This window comes from Pseudochaenichthys georgianus, unplaced genomic scaffold (genome assembly GCF_902827115.2).
Source record: "Pseudochaenichthys georgianus unplaced genomic scaffold, fPseGeo1.2 scaffold_2274_arrow_ctg1, whole genome shotgun sequence".
Lineage (NCBI taxonomy): Eukaryota > Metazoa > Chordata > Actinopteri > Perciformes > Channichthyidae > Pseudochaenichthys > Pseudochaenichthys georgianus.
Genome location: NW_027262896.1, coordinates 1 through 21,266, shown reverse-complemented (window position 1 = coordinate 21,266; position 21,266 = coordinate 1). Strand labels below are relative to the sequence as shown.

The 21,266-nt window shown below is 42.7% G+C and overlaps 1 protein-coding gene across 1 annotated transcript; it reads right to left on the bottom strand.

The window, feature by feature from the left end:
- Positions 1–130: 130 nt before the first annotated feature.
- Positions 131–9,527, bottom strand: LOC117441995 (palmitoyltransferase ZDHHC8B-like; the record flags this gene model as incomplete). The annotated part of the gene is made up of 5 exons (XM_034077990.2): positions 9,517–9,527; positions 9,336–9,457; positions 2,941–3,098; positions 969–1,141; positions 131–233 (listed from the first exon to the last, which is right to left on the bottom strand). Coding segments are annotated over exons 1-5 (567 nt in total), but the record flags the coding sequence as incomplete, so codon positions are not given.
- Positions 9,528–21,266: the final 11,739 nt, after the last annotated feature.

The window sequence follows — 21,266 nt, the reverse complement described above, 5'->3', positions numbered from 1 at the left end:
ATGTGTGTGTGTGTGTGTGTGTGTGTGTGTGTGTGTGTGTTTATGTGTGTGTGTGTGTGTGTGTGTGTGTGTGTGTGTGTGTGTGTGTGTGTGTGTGTGTGTGTGTGTGTGTGTGTGTGTCTCCTCTCACCTGCTCGTTGGTGGTTCGCCCTCGGGCTACGAGCACCATGTGGAAGCCAGTGAGCCCCAGGACTGGAATAAAGAAGAGCCCCGCGATGCACATCACCACCAGTCTGCGCCCCAAGGTCAAGACCAACAACAACAACAACAACAACAACACAGAGTGACAAGAAAAAACAACCACAAGTTCTATAACTATAACTCTAACTTGCCACCACTATCGACGGTGAATATCTTTCTGAAAATGTAATAAACAACCAAGCCAATAAAAGAAGCAGGATTTGTAGTTGGATTTCAAGTGGTCTTAGCCATTGTTGGGCATTAGTGAACGAGGATACAAAAAGTCCTCAGATCCTTTAGTTAAGTAAAAATAACTTATACTAGTGTAGAAATACTCAGAAGGGAAAATTCTGCTTACAAAAATTGTACTTAAGTAAAAACACAAAAGCATTAGCATCCAAATATACTTAAAGTACGAAAACTAAAAGTACTAAAATGTACTAGTCTTTTTTAGCATTGTGAAAAAGCACTATATGAATGCCATATATTTATTATTATTATTTAATTTCTTTCAAATATAAATCAGATATTTTTTAGTAGGGTACTTGGGTAGTTTTTAAAGATAGAGACACGTTTTTTTGTGTAGTTTTGAATATTCATTTATTTTATAATTTCAATGTACATTTTGAAATCCCTCGTTCTTTTACAACGTACTTTTAACAACCTTCTAGTTGTAGTTGTATTCTGGATTCCTACATAGAGTACATTTGCTGCACAGTTCAGCTCCTTCCAGTGTAATAATATCTTGCAGAGTTTTTAAAGTATTTTCCCACAGTGTGGAAGGATACGTGACGGTGGTGTGCAGCGCTGCCAGAGACTCTCGGTGGTGGAGGACGAAGATGAGGCCGGAGGAGAAGACGCCCAGCATGTGGACGCTCAGCGACAGCAGGAAGAGGAAGAAGTAACGGTAGTTCCTCCGCCCGATGCAGTTATTCACCCAGGGGCAGTGGTGGTCGAAGTCCTGAGGAGAGAGAGAGGTACACTTTGAACATATATGTCAGTTGTCCAAACGGTATTAAATTGTCGTTATGACCTCTCTTATAGTTAGGGGGGAGGAAATGTTCCATTAAAGTATTCAATCGATAATGCTTTTTTCTCAGTTCTGTTTCTTGTAATTATTTAGTTTTCCATAATCCCAAATATCATCAATTCTTATTTACAAGTCACTTTGGAAATAACTGTATTACTAGACAGACATCAAGAGCTTGCTTTGCTTTTTCGGTTTCAAAAACGAACACAAGGAAACATGCTGTTGAATTCAGACACATGCATTAAGTTCAACTGTTTGCTCTCAATGCTCGTTAAAGGTTTTTAGTGAAGCAGTTTTGTTAAACAAGGACCATGCATACTGTACACACACATTTATCTCACAAAGAGAAACAAAGATTTATGCCAGATTTGAGCAAAGTGCTAATTTCCCCGGGGAGATCAAAAACCCTAAAAACATTACTTAGTGTCTAACACACACACACACACACACACACACACACACACACACACACACACACACACACACACACACACACACACACACACACACACACACACACACACACACACACACACACACACACACACACACACACACACACACACACACACACACACACACACACACACACACACACACACACACACCACACACACACACACACACACACACACACACACACACACACACACACACACACACACACACACACACACACACACACACACACACACACACACACACACACACACACACACACACACACTTTGGATGAGTATTTGCCTTATCCACGTTTTGCAGCACGTTTTTGAGACATGAAGAAGAGGGGACACACGTTGATGTAGAAGAGACATGAAGAAGAGGGGACACACGTTAATGTAGAAGAGACATGAAGAAGAGGGGACACATGATGTAGAAGAGACATGAGGAAGAGGGGACACACGTTGATGTAGAAGAGACATGAAGAAGAGGGGACACATGTTGATGTAGGAGAGACATGAAGAAGAGGGGACACATGTTGATGTAGAAGAGACATGAAGAAGAGGGGACTCATGTTGATGTAGAAGAGACATGAAGAAGAGGGGACACATGTTGATGTAGAAGAGACATGGAGAAGAGGGGACACATGTTGATGTAGAAGAGACATGAAGAAGAGGGGACACATGTTGATGTAGAAGAGACATGAAGAAGAGGGGACACATGTTCATGTAGAATAGACATGAAGAAGAGGGGACGCATGTTGATGTAGAAGAGACATGAAGAAGAGGGGACACATGTTGATGTAGAAGAGACATGAAGAAGAGGGGACACGTGTTGATGTAGAAGAGACATGAAGAAGAGGGGACACATGTTGATGTAGAAGAGACATGAAGAAGAGGGGACACACACACACACACACACACACACACACACACACACACACACACACACACACACACACACACACACACACACACACACACACACACACACACACACACACACACACACACACACACACACACACACACACACACACACACACACACACACACACACACACACACACACACACACACTTCAGGGGACATTACATTGACTTACATGCATTTCCTGGAGACTTATCCTAACCTAACCGAGTCTTCACCCTAAAATTAATGATTCCCCTCATGGAGACCTCCAATTTGTCCCCATAAGGGAGGCGAGTCCCCACACGTGACTGTGTAGACAGATTTAGGTCCCCACAAGTATAGTAATGCTAGGCCACACACCCACACACCCACACACACCTCCACGCAGTTGTCACAGACGCTGCAGTGAGAGCAGCGCGGCGGCCTGTAGAAGTGACAGGTGGCGCACCACTTCATGCGGACCTGGATGCCCTTGATCTCCACGTTTTTGTAGAGCGGCGCTCGGAAATCATCGTCCTTGTCCTCGTCCTCGTCCGCTGTTCGGAAACAAAGACAAACACGGACCAATTAACACATGAATATTGTGAAGTGTGAATCAAACAGCCACAAACACCAGAGATAGCAAAAGTACACACATCCTTTACTCAAGTAGAAGTACAGATACTCGTGTACTCTGATAAAAGTAGAGAGACTTTGAAATGTACTTCAGTAAAAAGTACCCATAACTAGCAGCTGTTTTAAAGAGTACCTGACCTCCCTTTATATTAATAGAACAATAATGTCATTGTTAGCTAATGAATGTTTCCATGGTGACCAACGGCAACATGACAACATTTCCATTGGTCCCTCTTCTTTAGAGAAGACCAGGAAGTGATGGATACACAGATCGTGTTCCAACCAATAGGCACGCAGTGACTCTAAAGAATAATGACCACGCACCAACACACATTCAGACTAAAGGAACGAGCTGTTTGGGAAATGAGAGAAGTAGAAAGTACAGGTATTTGGGTTCAACATGTAAGAAGTAGAAAGTACAGGTATTTGAGTTCAACATGTAAGAAGTAGAAAGTACAGGTATTTGTGTTCAACATGTAAGAAGTAGAAAGTACAGGTATTTGAGTTCAACATGTAAGAAGTAGAAAGTTCAGGTATTTGTGTTCAACATGTAAGAAGTAGAAAGTACAGGTATTTGAGTTCAACATGTAAGAAGTAGAAAGTACAGGTATTTGAGTTCAACATGTGAGAAGTAGAAAGTACAGGTATTTGTGTTCAACATGTAAGAAGTAGAAAGTACAGGTATTTGAGTTCAACATGTAAGAAGTAGAAAGTACAGGTATTTGAGTTCAACATGTAAGAAGTAGAAAGTACAGGTATTTGTGTTCAACATGTGAGAAGTAGAAAGTACAGGTATTTGTGTTCAACATGTAAGAAGTAGAAAGTACAGGTATTTGAGTTCAACATGTAAGAAGTAGAAAGTACAGGTATTTGTGTTCAACATGTAAGAAGTAGAAAGTACAGGTATTTGTGTTCAACATGTGAGAAGTAGAAAGTACAGGTATTTGTGTTCAACATGTAAGAAGTAGAAAGTACAGGTATTTGAGTTCAACATGTGAGAAGTAGAAAGTACAGGTATTTGTGTTCAACATGTAAGAAGTAGAAAGTACAGGTATTTGTGTTCAACATGTGAGAAGTAGAAAGTACAGGTATTTGTGTTCAACATGTAAGAAGTAGAAAGTACAGGTATTTGAGTTCAACATGTAAGAAGTAGAAAGTACAGGTATTTGTGTTCAACATGTAAGAAGTAGAAAGTACAGGTATTTGTGTTCAACATGTAAAAAGTCAAAGTAAAAAGTCGTCAGGAAAATAAGTAGTGGAGTAAAGTACTGATACCAGAAAAATGTGTGACGAAGTATTTGTACTCCACTTCCTCCCACCTCTCAAACACAGAGAAAAGTATGGTTATGATTTATGAATGAATTTGACAGAGACTACAGGGGAGCTCGTTAAATACAAATGTTCCCCGCTGTGATCTGTGAGAGAAATCTTTATAGATGTGTCTTTTTCATGCCTTTAATATAAAGATTGATTAAAAAGCACAGTGTAAACTTGATTGGTTTAAATTCCCACAGACATGATCAGAATGGAAGATTACTTTATAGGGATGAAATCTGTAACCCTGACGGAGCTGTCGCCTTTCTTTCTTAGACCATTTGGGGAGTCGATCAATTCTCCTCGTTGTTCATGGGACTTTGAGTGCTCTACAATACTACTGTGACTCTTTACCAACATTGTGTCTGACAGCAAACATGTCCTCCTTAGCAGCGAATAGCATTCAACTATCATCAAATTGAAGGTACAGCTTCCTTTGAAGTCAATTCAAAATTAAATACGGAGTATAATCCTGGTTGAAATGTAGGTCAAAGAGCCTTAAACATATTGTCCTCAGTGATTCTGTGTCTTAATATTTGAATCGCAATTTACCATATTATATCCAATAGTATCGTACCTTATCGTATCGTATCCTATTGTATTGTATTAAGAAGAAGATGGAGGGGGACATTCAGTTTCCACTCTGTCGTACACACATGCGTTTTTATATACAGTACACACGTTTTACAACATGCACATACATATACAAATACACACACAGTTATACATTATTCAGATTCAGATTCAACTCTATTGTCATTACATAGTACATGTACTCGTGACGAAATGTAAGTTTAGGCATCTGACCAGAAGTGCAAAATAGCAGTGCAGGAGTCTACATAATGAGAATAATTATACATGGAATCTTTATAAATAGAGTAATTATAAATAGGCTATAAACAGATGAATATATACAGTGTAAACGGCATTGACAATAAAATATATATATATATATATATATATATATATATATATATTAGGGCTGTCAAACGATTACAATTTTTAATCAGATTAATCACAGCTTAAAAATTAATTAATCATGATTAATCACCATTCGAACTATGTCCAAAATATGCCATTTATTTCTGTATATTGTTGGGAATGGAAAGATAAATGAAAGCAGGCGGATATATCCATTTAACATACAGTATCTATGTTTATTATAACATTTTTCTGCTTGTCAAAATGAAAGACAACCCACACACCTATCCATCATCAAACCGTGGGGTCTTAATTCATTACGTGTTGATTTCTATCAACGGGGGAGTACTTCAGGAAAGTCGACAGAGGGGCGGCGGCTAGTGGAGTACTTCGTGACCACAGAGTGTGAACGTTGTGATCAGCTGTTTCAGCGCAGTTCTCCAGTGAAGGGGGGAGTCTCCCTCCGCAGCCGGTTGGCGTAGTTTTAGCACAGTTCCGTTGTACAGACCGACGTTAACAGCAGCCTGTCTGTGCACACGGAGACCGACTCTGTCGTCCGGTGATCTAACCGCCTTCTGGAAAAGCTTCACAAATACGTCGGTACGCAAATGCGCTTTGTGACACAAGTGACGGTACGCATTTCAGATTACGCACATACCCTGCGTACCAGTTATGTGCACCTCTGTACCAGAGCCATATTATTACTATGATATGGCTCTGCCCTGTACTACAGAAAGAGTATTCTCCGTCGGGACTTCCTGCAACAACACCACGCCGTTATCAAAGATGTTCGATTGAGAAGACGATCACTACGTGACAAAGGTTTTCAAAACCGTGGCTACTGAAATCAATCTTACTAACTGCTGTCGGTGCAATTTACTCCGCGCGAGTTGGCAGACTTTATTTTGCTTACTTTAACATCATTCTTCATGGTGGATTTCTTGGTATGGCTGTAGCCTACCCCAGCCATACCCTGGCGCTGCCACTGGTGGCACGTATGGGGCGGGCCATTCTGCACATGCGTTAAATGCGTTAAATATTTTAACGCAATTAATTCAAAAAATTAATTACCGCCGTTAACACGATAATTTTGACAGCACTAATATGTATATATGCACACATGCAGTTGAGAGGTCAGGGCGGAGGCAGCCAGTCTAGCCGGCGCCAGTGAGCAGTTGGGGGTTAGGTGCCTTGCTCAAGGAGGTGAACTGGCTCCTCTCCAGTACCAGTCCACACTCCGTATTTTTTGGTCCAATCGGGACGTGAACCGGCGACCCTTCGGTCCAAAGTCCAATCAGACTGAACCACTGCGTCGTATCATATTGTATCGTACCATATTATCGTATCCTATTGTATCACATCGTACCGTATTGTATTCGCATGCTATATTATCACACCGTATTGCATCGTATGCTATTGTATCATACCCTATTGTATTTATTCCATCACAGGTCAAATACAAATGTTTTTCCAAGCACCCTTTGTGCGACTCTGCAGTAAATCAAGCTGTTTCTGAGAGGCTTTGTACTCGGGACCACCTTCCTGCCACTTAGAGCTTTCTTCTTAGGAGCGGCGGTGAAGAATAACAAGTCTTTCAGCCGATCAAAATGCTCTTTCAGACAAATAATTGCCGGGAGATCCAGGTAAGCCGAACACACACACACACACACACACACACACACACACACACACACACACACACACACACACACACACACACACACACACACACACACACACACACACACACACACACACACACACACACACACACACACACACACACACACACACACACACACACACACACACACACACACACACACACACACACACACACACACACACACACACACACACACACACACACACACACACACACACACACACACACACACACACACACACACACACACACACACACACACACACACACACACACAAATCAGTGACACTCGCCCCGATAAGATAATTGCTTGCATAAAGGTCAGGAGGAATATCATTAACATTATGGGCTGGAATGCGTCATGAATACTGAGCGACACAGAGGCATTATGGGGATGCTGGTTATCAAACTTGTACACGCCACATTCATCTCTCTGTCTCGTCCTCATTCTGCAGTTTCTCCAAGTTAGAAAATGACAAGGAAATCTCCGTGCCGTACGCCAATGACCTGACGTGCCTTTCATCCCCAGTGCTACGGTCTGCATGATGGAGGGGTTCACTCAGCAGATGTCACATAATGGCCATGTCATTTCTTCATTTGTATTCCATTAAAACTTTAACGCAGGGTCTACTACCGGTGAGATACGACACCCGCCGCTCAGAAGGCTCTTCACCCCTCAGTAGTCTATAAAACACAGCGGGTGTGTGTGTGTGTGTGTGTGTGTGTGTGTGTGTGTGTGTGTGTGTGTGTGTGTGTGTGTGTGTGTGCCACCTCAGTGGAGGTAGATAACCTGCGCTCTTCCTGAAGACAGGTGCTTATCATTTACAAGGGCATTACAACCCTCCCGGGGAAGAGTTCAATCACCATCCTTCACTGCAGCCCGAGGACTGGAAAGGGCTTTATGTGGATACTAGAGTAAGTCATAAGGAGTGTCACTTTGATGTGGCGCTCAGAAGGAAGGAGAATACTCACGGTGTTGTGCATAAACATTATAACGCCATTATCTTAAGATTTGTCGGAAATATTGCAGATTTTTCTGTTGATTTTCCGAGAACAAAGTTAGATAAAGCATTTTCCACCAGATGCAGGAACTCATTTGTACATTAGCAAACGTACTTGTTTTTAATCTGTAATTATTGTTGTATTTTATATATTTTAAGCGTGTTGTTTAAATGTTGTTTTGCATGTACAGTGTCTTTGAGTACCATAAAAAGCACTCTATAAATAAAATGTATTATTATTATTGGAAGAATGGAAGTAGTCATCACATCCAGAGCATCAACTAGTTCCTGAGCAGTGTCCTTCACACGCTGATATCCAAGAGAGGGACACAGTCACAAGATGGAGGGATTATTATTTTTTCCAAAAATTATGAGTTTTTCTCAAAATTATGTTTTTTCCTCAAAATGCTGTCTTTTTCTCAAAATTCGGACTTTCTCAAAATGATGGTTTTTACTCACTTTTTCTCAAAATGACTTTTTCTCAAAATCTCAAACTTCTCACTTTTTCTGAATACTTAACATTTTTAATAATCACTCGTCACCGGCTCGAGCTTCAACCTCAGGATCCATGTGTCTGTGATCCTCTCCAGAAAGGAAGCAGTCCTCACATACAGAGCATCAACTAGTTCCTGAGCAGTGTCCTTCACACGCTGATATCCAAGAGAGGGACACAGTCACAAGATGGAGGGATTATTAATTTCCCCAAAAATTATGACTTTCTAAAAATGATGTTTTTTTCTCACTTTTTCTCAAAATTAAGTTTTTTCCTCAAAATTATGTTTTTTTTCTCACTTTTTCTCAAAATTATGACTTTTCCTCAAATTCTCACTTTTTCTCAAAATGTTAATAATCACTCGTCCCCGACTTGAGCTTCAATCTCAGGATCCATGTGTCTGTGATCCTCTCCAGAAAGGAAGCAGTCATCACATACAGAGCATCAGCTAGTTCCTGAGCAGTGTCCTTCACATGCTGACATCCAAGAGAGGGAGTCACACAGTCACAAGATGGAGGAATAGAAAGCAGTATTCAATGTTTACTTCAGATTAGCTCCACGTCAGAAATGAGCATGCTTGATGTCTATCTCCATAGAGGCTGAATCATCATGTTAATCACATGCCTCAAACAGTCCTGATGCTCTTCCAGGTCATCAGACATCCTGTCATGTTCACAGCTACAGTTGGGACACCTTTGTTATCACGTTGCTCTCATGTTGGAAGAGGACACTCAGTATTTTCCCAACACTTATGCATACTAACCTCGGGGGTAGACGCCAGGGTCCATGAAGGTTGCCATGCTGAAGTTGGCCAACACGAAGAGGAAGACGAGGCCATTGTAGAGCGGCACAGCGGGAGAGATTACCTTCGTCAACCAGGGGCACCTGGAGGCAACAACGAGACAGAGGTCAGGATTCTGCACGTCACGTACATTTAATCTCACATCACAGTCATGGCACATTTTGATAATATGTTGAATTCTGTTTTAGGCTCAGTAGTCAAGACGATTCCCCGACCGTAACATATTCAAATGCACTCTTCTCACCGAAACCCCTGATTTTATGAACATGATAACAGAGAGTGAATCAGAGCTGTGGATGCCAGAGCTTGTGACCAACAGAAAATGCAATTTCAATAAGGCGAACAGCTTGAATCACTAATCCTAAAAGTGCTGTAATTCCTCGTAAATTACCAGCACCACTGAGAGATTAATTAACTGAAAGGTTGATCCTTCGCATAATAGGCTAGACTTTAGAATGACCTCTTTCAAATATAAGAGTTTTGCAACCAAAGTGTTGGACAATCAACTACATGAAATCGGTTTTGAAACATGTGACTAGGACCTTGAACAGGACCTTGAACCATAGACTTTATTTAAGAAAAGGACAAAGTCATTGTGATGTAAACCCATTAGTCTGGACGACAGTGTTGATGCTGAACAAGACATTCTATAAGCATCATGCTGTAGTGAAGAATACCGTCAACTAGCGAGTGAGACCATAAACCGGTTAGCAAAATGTTAACAGAGGTAAAAAAAGCCAACGAGATGTCATATCATTTTCTCATAGACTTCTATACGATCTAACTTTTACAAGTCGCCCCCTGCTGGCCATTAGAAGGACTGCATGGTTAAGGCAGTTTTGCGTTAGCCTCACTTTCCAGACCCTGAGCTGCTGATGGTTCTTAACAAAATGTCACCATGAGCTTTAACTCGTAAACTAAATATTTAGTGAGACAAAAAATCGAAGTGACAAGTAGGGTTTGTTTCTTATAGACTTCGATACAACTGGATTACTTTGCAACCAGTGGAGTCACGCTCTGCTGGCCGTTAGAAAGAAGGCACGTTTAAGGCATACGTTTCAAACCCAGAGGTTGCTGCTGGTTCTGTAAACAATACACTGTATTAAAGTAATGAACCTGAGAGCCTTGCAGTTAGCATGTTTAAAAGTAAAATCGACCAAACTTGGATTTCACTTTTATTTTGTGTTTCATTCTTGCCTAAAAAGTCGACCTCTGAACTATCGCTGTTCAAGCCATCAAACACATCTGATGCTCTCTGCTTGTAAACCCCACTAACCACCTCAATGGAGACCCGTCAGACCAGGCGCTGAGCTTATCTACAGTGAGCCTCCTTCCACACACACACACACACACACACACACACACACACACACACACACACACACACACACACACACACACACACACACACACACACACACACACACACACACACACACACACACACACACACACACACACACACACACACACACACACACACACACACACACACACACACACACACACACACACACACACACACACACACACACACACACACACACACACACACACACACACACACACACACACACACACACACACACACACAGATTCCCCTCATGGGGACCTCCATTTTGTCCCCATAAGGTAGGCGAGTCCCCACACTTGACTGTGTGAACAGATTTAGGTATAGTAATGCTAGTATACACACCCCCACACACACCCACACACACGAGAGAAAGAAGGAGAGAGAGAAACAGGTAGAGCTAAAAGCATCGACCAATCCAACACACAAACATCAGATCTGACAGTTTGTTTTCTACACATGCTTGATGCAATACATATTGAGCTCCAAAGCATTGGCCATGTCATACAACGTGTATCTACACTGCAGACATAACACTCAGTTCAGGTTGATAAGGATATGTATGGATAACACACACACACACACACACACACACACACACACACACACACACACACACACACACACACACACACACACACACACACACACACACACACACACACACACACACACACACACACCACACACACACACACACACACACACACACACACACACACACACACACACACACACACACACACACACACACACACACACACACACACACACACACACACACACACACACACACACACACACACACACACACACTGTAACTCAGACCGACCATGTGCTCTGTTCCTCTGTGGAGATGGAACGCCGTCAGAATGAAGATGTGTTCACGCCTTCTGAGTTGAACACACTGCAGAGAGAGAGCCCGCAGGTCAGAGGCACGCAGAGCAGTTATGAATAATAAAGTCTCTCGCTATGGAGGGAGGAAGGGGTTTGAAGAGAGGGACCCTTTCACATGTGGCTCCAGGTTTACTTCCCGCTCTATCGTCGACTGCCGAGAGGCAATCATTAAAATGATAATGAAATTCCTTTCGGTGGAATCAAATAGCGAGATAATGCATTATGTAACTGTCTCTTTTAAATTGATAAAAACAAGCACATACTGACTTACTATTACCACTTATTATAACGCAATTAACCATTTAATATCAACTATTGTATTAATAGGAATACTTGAAATGTTCATATATGATATTGTCATAGTTTTAAAGCTTGCAATATTTGATCGATGTTCAAAAATATTACTTTGAGTTCTCAATTTAATCAGAAAATACTTTTAATTTGTCACGTACTTGATTCACACAGGAGTAGCATTTGATGAAGAGTATTTGATTACCAGTTTTTCCAATCTTTAGTACTTTTCCTTCTTAGTTTTCTTTTCATATATATGTATAGATATATTCCTACTGGTGGTGTTTACTGTCTGTTCAATTGCATTCTCTTTTTTAACTCATGCGCACAAAACCATTTCTAAATGTGTGAAACAATTCAATATCTAATCTAAAAAAACATGCAAAACCTTTATAGATATATTTGGACAGATCTTCTCCATCTTGCTTTAATAATGAGGAGCAGTCGCTTGCTCTTGTAATAGAGACACTCAGCACTTAAGACTCGAGACTATTCTGACGTCAGAAAGTCCTCTTCCTGATCCTCGTGCCCTGAGATCACCCTCACCCTCACTCCAGGTGGAGAGGAAGGAGAGGTGGAGAAGACGGAGAGGAAGGAGAGGTGGAGAGGAAGGAGAGGATGGAGAGGATGGAGAGGAAGGAGAGGATGGAGAGGAAGGAGAGAGGTGGAGAGGAAGGAGAGGAAGGAGAGGAAAGAGAGGAAGGAGAGAGGTGGAGAGGAAGGAGAGGACGGAGAGGATGGAGAGGAAGGAGAGGATGGAGAGAGGTGGAGAGGAAGGAGAGGATGGAGAGGACGGAGAGGATGGAGAGGACGGAGAGGATGGAGAGGACGGAGAGGAAGGAGAGGGGAGAGGAAGGAGAGGAGGACGGAGAGAGGAAGGAGAGAGGTGGAGAGAGGAAGGAGAGGGGTGGAGAGAGGTGGAGAGGAAGGAGAGGACGGAGAGGAAGGAGAGGACGGAGAGAGGTGGAGAGGAAGGAGAGGACGGAGAGAGGAAGGAGAAGACGGAGAGAGGTGGAGAGGAAGGAGAGGAAGGAGATAGGTGGAGAGGAAGGAGAGGATGGAGAGGAAGGAGAGGATGGAGAGGAAGGAGAGAGGTGGAGATGAAGGAGAGGAAGGAGAGGAAGTAGAGGAAGGAGAGAGGTGGAGAGGAAGGAGAGAGGTGGAGAGGAAGGAGAGGATGGAGAGGAAGGAGAGAGGTGGAGAGGAAGGAGAGGATGGAGAGGAAGGAGAGAGGTGGAGAGGATGGAGAGGATGGAGAGGAAGGAGAGACGGAGAGAGGTGGAGCAGGAAGGAAGGAGAGGAAGGAAGGAGAGGGACGGAGGGAAGGAGAGGAGGAGAGGTAGGAGAGGAAGAGAGAGGAAGGAGAGGAAGGAGAGGAAGGAGAGAGGTGGAGAGGAAGGAGAGAGGTGGAGAGGAAGGAGAGGATGGAGAGGAAGGAGAGAGGTGGAGAGGAAGGAGAGGATGGAGAGGAAGGAGAGGAAGGAGAGAGGTGGAGAGGAAGGAGAGGAAGGAGAGAGGTGGAGAGGAAGGAGAGGATGGAGAGGAAGGAGAGGAAGGAGAGAGGTGGAGAGGAAGGAGAGGAAGGAGAGAGGTGGAGAGGAAGGAGAGAAGGAGAGGAAGGAGAGAGGTGGAGAGGAAGGAGAGAAGGAGAGGAAGGAGAGGAAGGAGAGAGGTGGAGAGGAAGGAGAGGAAGGAGAGAGGTGGAGAGGAAGGAGAGGATGGAGAGGATGGAGAGGAAGGAGAGGAAGGAGAGAGGTGGAGAGGAAGGAGAGGAAGGAGAGAGGTGGAGAGGAAGGAGAGACGATAGGTGGAGTAACCATCAGCTTTGTGAGCTTAATTCACACTTCCTATATCACTGCAGAATATCAGAGCGCTGTTGAGACCGATTCTAGTTTCACTCACGTCACTTTTAGCTCACACATTATTTTATTCTTCAATTAAACACATCATAGTATAAACTAATTAGAGGAAGAGATCCGCCTTTTATAATTGAACCAGGAAAGTGGCATACTGTCTCGATGTGGAGAAAAGGAATAAGGCAACGAAGATTTACAATGTTATGTTAAGTCTTAATTGATGTTACACAGCACACACAGGCCCTTGGCTTGTACCTCTAATTGTGTCATAGCAGCTTTGGATGCAGGTAGACTGGGTAAAAACACCACATCGTTTATCGTATCTATCGTCGACAACATCCCAATTTAATAGTCAGGAAGAAAATGCTAAATCTGCCCGGTGCATGCCTGCAGCGTCACCGCGTGGGAGAGCAGACCGCGTGGGAGGCAGAGTGACGGAGACAGCTTGATTAGAGCCACAGACTCTGGTTAATTGTGCAGGAGTTAGAAGTAACCACCGAGCACTTATCAACACTGTTAACACGCCACTTTAACTGCTTGTGCAACCAGGGGTGAACTGGGACTGCAAATCAGCCCGGGACTCTCGACCGGCCCACTTCGGTACCGCAAGTAAATACCGCAAGTAAATTGTCGACGGGTGGCGGCCCACATCGTCCGACCGGTGTGCAAGTGTAACCATGATACTTCAACGGAGCTGAAAAGCCTCCGTAGTGTCCATACATCGGTTTTAAAACCTCCAGCCAATTAGCATTTAAAACAGCAGAACATACTGTCGCAACAAGATAACATTCCGAGCAGTAAATGAGATGCAAATCACATTTTAGTCGGATGAAATACGGAACAGAGCAAGGTACAAACAAAGGATTACAGAGGGATAATCCACGGCAGGCTGGCAGAGGAGAAACTGTCCCCTCTCTAACCTTAGTCGGATCAATATGAGGCAGAAAGCTGGCAGACTATCCGTCCACACAGCAGCCTTCAATTTGTCTTCATGCATTAGCATCGCTGAAGCACGAATGAGTTCAGACTCATTCTGCAGCTTCACCTATTTAAATATGACTCGTGTTTTGGTGAGCATTTGATATCCAAATTGCCTTAGCTTGGCATATGCTTATGACTCAATGTGTGACAAGGGTCGTAATTTAATGCAAATACGGTGAAATATACTTGGCAGCAAAGTATGACAGTATGTTGTCACCTATTTAAAGGACACCTATCATGCTATATTTAAATGATATATTGTAGGGCCATACCCAGGGCCGTATCCAGGATTTCCTAAATACCGAGGTCCAAACATGCTAGGGGGGTTCGGGGGTATACTCCCCCGAGATTCTTGGGATTTTCATGATCTAGTTAGGTGCTTTTTAAGTCCTGTGGGGGGTCACAAATTGGATACTATATTGATTTCAAACCATGTCAGTGGGCTGCAGCATCAATTCTTTTTTAAAGTGTAATGCATAACAATCGGTTGAGTGTTACTATTAATGATCTGGATATGCAGAAGAGGCTAAAATGATCACACAACATTGTCAACATTCATTTTCCATGTCTCTCTCCTTTCCATAACCTGCAGCCTCTCTTCCATCTTCTTTAGTCTCTCTGTCTTCTTCCTGTTCTTTACTCTCTCTGTCCTCTACTCTTTCTCTTTGTGCAATCTCTCCCTCGTTGCTCACTTTTTGCTCCTCCTCACTTGTCGCTCCTGCCAGTGAATTAAAATCAATTCAGCAATTTAGTTCATTTCACTTGTTTGTTTGCATTATTTTTTTTAACTTTAAATCAGTTTTGTTTGATTCTCAAAAGAGAACAAAGATGTAAGCAAATTGTGTTTTATACAATTGTATGTTATTATGACATCATAACAAAGATGTTGTTTTAAAATTATGCCTATTGTCTATATTCTAAATGAAGACTACGTTATAGATAGATAGATAGATAGATAGATGGGGTTATTAAGCCTACATTCGTTTGTGTGACTGTACCTGCAGTTCCTCCCTGACTTCCATCACTTTCTCTCTCTCTCTTTCTCTCTGCCTGTCCTGTCTCTCTCTTACCAAAGCTGAGCTTCGACTGACGTAGTCTTTTCATTATATCTGAGTCAGTGTGAAAAGAAAACAATACAATGTTATATCTTCAATGTTTTACTCAAATTGAAATGAAAGAAAAGCATTACAACGTTTGTTAAAAGGTAATCCTTCTGACATTGGATGAACGTAATTAAATGTAGCTCTCTAGCTAGTTTATTCACGCAATTAAAACTAAAGTATAGCCTATAGCTGCAATATAAGTTAGTGTGCATGTTGTCGGACGTCCACTGACTAACGTAGAGCGTTCACACAGGATCTGCTGGTCATAAGATGTCCTGATGAACAGAAGCACAAGCAGCCCGCTGGACTCAGGTCTCTAGATACCTCGTCACTCCTCCGCCGCTCCGGTTCAAGTCCGGGCTGCGGTGCGGTGGTTTGTTGATACATGTCGTCTTCTTCTGTTTGCTTTAATCGAGGCTATGTAGTTATGCAGCGCCCCCATCGGCAGTAAATGGAAGTACTACAAAGAATCCCTTTTACTGCAATTATATCACAAGTTTTGTATACACAGCTCGGAAAAAATTACCGAGGTCCGGACCTCGGTGACCTCAATGGTGGATACGGCCATGGCCATACCTATATAAGCTATATTTATACGTTTCAAAATACCAAACAGCTGTTTTTTCAGGGGGCTGATTCTGTGAGCTGCAGCTGACCACGCCCCCTGCAGGAGAGGGGAGCGTGCTCTGATCAAGTCAGAAGAAGGGGAGAAAAATAGATCTCCGTCCTCCGTGTTTTATTATATTATTATACAGAGTCGTTATTCATTTGTTTTAAAGCTCAATAAATAACAAAGAAGACCTTTGCCCGGCACTTTTCTAATTTTGTCCGGAAGATTTCCACTTTAACGGACATCTTGACCGGCGAAAGAACTGAAACTCTGCCGCGCGGTCCCCTCGTCCCTTGGAAGAGGCGGAGAGGAGGGTGTTTGTCATCTGCTGGTGGACTACCGGAGAGAATTACAGCGAGGGAGGGATTGCATTGAATTACAGCAGCGGGAGCAAACGCTTGCCTCGGGGAGGGAGAAAAAGAGCCACAGCGGAGAATAAACAGAAGGGCAACCATGGCAACCATACGCGGGAAGTCTTCTTCGCTGCTTTTGTGGCAGACTACAGCGCCACTTACAGGCCTGGCATATGTACTACAGCGTCTCCAGCGCTTTCGAGCAGCAATGGCCGGCCGTGGCCCAACCCCACATTCCCCTGATAGGTGGACAGTTGGCCCAATAGCCGTAGCGCCACCGTGCTGACGTCAGGACAGTGTTCAAATCTGGATCAGTTTTTATCAGATCCGTTGCAGCCCCGTTTTTAGAGATTTGGGTATGGAGGGAGAGAGAGGGGGTTGTGTTTTCGACACTTGGTGAGTGCCCTGACACACCGGGGACACATACTCATGTATAAAAGACGTACAAAAGTGCATTTTGCATGATAGGTCGCCTTTAATTTAAGTAGTGTTTCCTTATAGCGGACAGAAAGAAAAGTCACCTGATTTGTGATTAGCGCGAAAGAAAAAGTAACGATTAGGTCCCAAAGACTTTTGCAGATGATGTCCTCTTTGAAGAAATACAAATCAAAATGGATGAAATGTTGCTCGTAGTGCGTACACAGAACATTTTCAACCGCCTGCAGTTTCAGCTCATCGTTTTTGGTTTTATCTTATACTTTAATGTGCTGCTTCAAATCACACTGCTTTCTTTCACCGCATGTCCAGCTACAACACACTGACAAACAAACCTGGCAACTAGCCAATGAACACAGTATTGAGCAGCTCAAGAGACAGATATCTTCATCAGGGGAGTCAGTGATGATAAACGAGGAGTGGGCTTCGGAAAACATGACTCTTTGCGGGGAAAAAATTAACAACTTTAGGACGTGATAATATGTCAATCAGGTGATCAAAGCTTCTTCGAATGGTCCACATATTATAATAATACAACATAGAAATAAATCAAATTGATGCAGCTTTAGTTAATCTTCCGTTCGTTCATTTCTGTGACAAATCTGGGTTTCATGATATATTCCTTTCGCAGGAACTACCACAATCTGATATTGGTTTTATGTAAACTGCAGCTGTAAAGTGGCACTAGCTTCTCGCTCTGTATCCTTCCTCTCTCAGGGGCCTCATCTCATTTGTGGATTACAACGATGCTGCGTCCGATTTCCACCCCTGATACATATAGAGTGATAGTGAACACACACACACATACCATGTATACATCACTTCAGGGGACATTACATTGACTTACATGCATTTCCTGGAGACTTATCCTAACCATAACCATAACCAACACATGCCTAACCTTAATCCTAACCAAGTCTTCACCCTAAAATGAATGATCCCCCTCATGGGGACCTCCATTGAGTCCCCACACGTGACTGTGTAAACAGATGTAGGTCCCCACAAGTATAGTAATAGAAAATACTTTTAATTTGTCACGTACTTGATTCACACAGGAGTAGCATTTGATGAAGAGTATTTGATTACCAGTTTTTCTAATCTTTAATACTTTTTCCTTCTTAGTTTTCTTTTCATATATATATTCCACACACACACACACACACACACACACACACACACACACACACACACACACACACACACACACACACACACACACACACACACACACACACACACACACACACACACACACACACACACACACACACACACACACACACACACACACACACACACACACACACACACACACACTCTAATGTCTAGAAACTGTGAGCATCCTCACCATTTGTGTTTCCTCTGTAGAGATGAAACGCCGTCAGAATGAAGATGTGTTAACGCCTTCTGAGTTAAAACACACTGCAGAGACACACACACACACACACACACACACACACACACACACACACACACACACACACACACACACACACACACACACACACACACACACACACACACACACACACACACACACACACACACACACACACACACACACACACACACACACACACACACACACACACACACACACACACACACACACACACACACACACACACACACACACACACACACACACACACACACACACACACACACACACACACACACACACACACACACACAGGATCTCAGCCTTAGGGATCTGATAACCTCCTCAGTCGCTCCATCATTCTCTGGTTGGGTATTTAGATTAAAGACAACACCGTGCTTCTGGCTGACGATAACCCAGATGTCTTTTTATAAAACAAAAAGCCCTGGACACAAATCCTCAGCTGCCACCCTAAAAAACACCGGCTGTTGAGTCCACTAAATCGGGGAGGAACACTTTGAAATGAGCCCTTTAATCCCACTGGCCAAAAGTGTAGAGGGAGGAAACCACGCTGCGGTTGTGAAGTAATAAGGTGTTTGATGAAGGACTCAAAGCTTTTTAAAGAGCAAAGACTGGTCCGCTGCAGCTTTAAATAGAGCTGTGATAATCAATTAAACAGTGACGGAAATATATATGCAATCTTCTTTCTTTATTCGACAGCTTTAGCTACTTTTCAAATGGAGAATGTCCTCTGAATAAAACATACAGAGAGCATATACAATAGTTTGTGTTATTAAATAAACAGCCTGCTATTCTGAAGTATAATTAGTCCAATAATAAAGTGGTCAATTGGGCTCTGGTGGTTGCACAATAATGTATGAGTAACTTTCATACATTTTTCTGTATTGAGTAATGAGTACTATCATTGTCACTATTTTAAGTATATTTTCCCTTAGACTCTTACACTTAAGTAACATTTTGAATGCATTATTTGTAATTGGAACATTATCAGCATTTTTACAGTATGGTATTTTCATTAAGGGACCCTATTCTGTTCTTTTCGGTTCATATCATTATGTAGTGTCTCTACTTTAAAGAGTCCTCTCCTGCTGATATTCAGGTGTATATCAGTATGTAGTGTCTCTACTTTAAAGAGTCCTCTCCTGCTGATGTTCAGGTGTATATCAGTATGTAGTGTCTCTACTTTAAAGAGTCCTCTCCAGCTGATGTTCAGGTGTATATCAGTATGTAGTGTCTCTACTTTAAAGAGTCCTCTCCTGCTGATGTCCAGGTGTATATCAGTATGCAGTGTCTCTACTTTAAAGAGTCCTCTCCTGCTGATGTCCAGGTGTATATCAGTATGTAGTGTCTCTACTTTAAAGAGTCCTCTCCTGCTGATGTCCAGGTGTATATCAGTATGTAGTGTCTCTACTTTAAAGAGTCCTCTCCTGCTGATGTCCAGGTGTATATCAGTATGTAGTGTCTCTACTTTAAAGAGTCCTCTCCTGCTGATGTTCAGGTGTATATCAGTATGTAGTGTCTCTACTTTAAAGAGTCCTCTCCTGCTGATGTTCAGGTGTATATCAGTACGTAGTGTCTCTACTGGGACATGTCTCCATGCTTTAATGTTCAAAAAGCACCTCTTTTCACCCTCTGTCTGAAACCAGAGCCCAGTCTGCTCTGATTGGTTAGCTGGCCGGCTCTGTTGTGATTGGTCAACCGCTTAGAGATGTCCCGCCCCTTAGCCTATTACGTACAATGTTTTGGAGCGCTAGCCAATAGGAGCGCGAGTGTTACATTTTGAAGTCACTGTGTTACAGAAGTTGTAGTGTAGTGTGTGAGAGAAACTCCCTGGAGGGCGCGCAGAGATTTTAGCCTTTGCAGACCATTTACATGCACTAAAACCTATAGAACACTACAGGAGAGTTAAAACCCCCCAAAACACAATGCAGCCTCTTTAAGTAAAGGATCTGAATACTTCCTCCATCACTGCATCCGCCATAAAAAGCTTTGCCGCTACACACCCCAAAGCAATTTGACTACTCAAATCTGCCTGTCCTTCATTTGCCTGCTTTTGGATGGGAGAAGAAAAAGACGCCTTTGAAGTTTCCATATCTGTCCTTATAGCAGCTCTGGGAGGAGGCTGTGTGTCTGTGGAGGGCTACGTCTGCACAACCATCAAAGAGAAAACTTGAGTCAATCCAGAGACCTTTGGCCAGCGTCTCTCATGGGTATCAATCAGTCTCTGTAAATGGAGGGAAATAGACTTTTATGAACATTATGCGTCTGACTCGTTCAGCTGTTATAAGGTTTGCGAGGAACTAAAATATGTTTTTATGGTCTTGAATCCAGTTGTTGTGAACACGCAACTTACTGTTGGTGATAAACAGCTTTTAAATCCACATCATAATGCCCCCTTTGTTAAAGGTTAAGGAAATCAAAGAAGACAGTATGCCTCATGTCACCCATCAGCTGAGATAAGCTGGTTGTGGTTAAAAAGCAAAACATTTTAGGGCTGCTCGATTATGGCAAAAATCATAATCTCGATTGTTTCGGTCAATAATTGAGATCACGATTATTAAAACATCCATTTATTGAAAAATAAAATGTGAACAGTATGTTTTTAACAGTTGA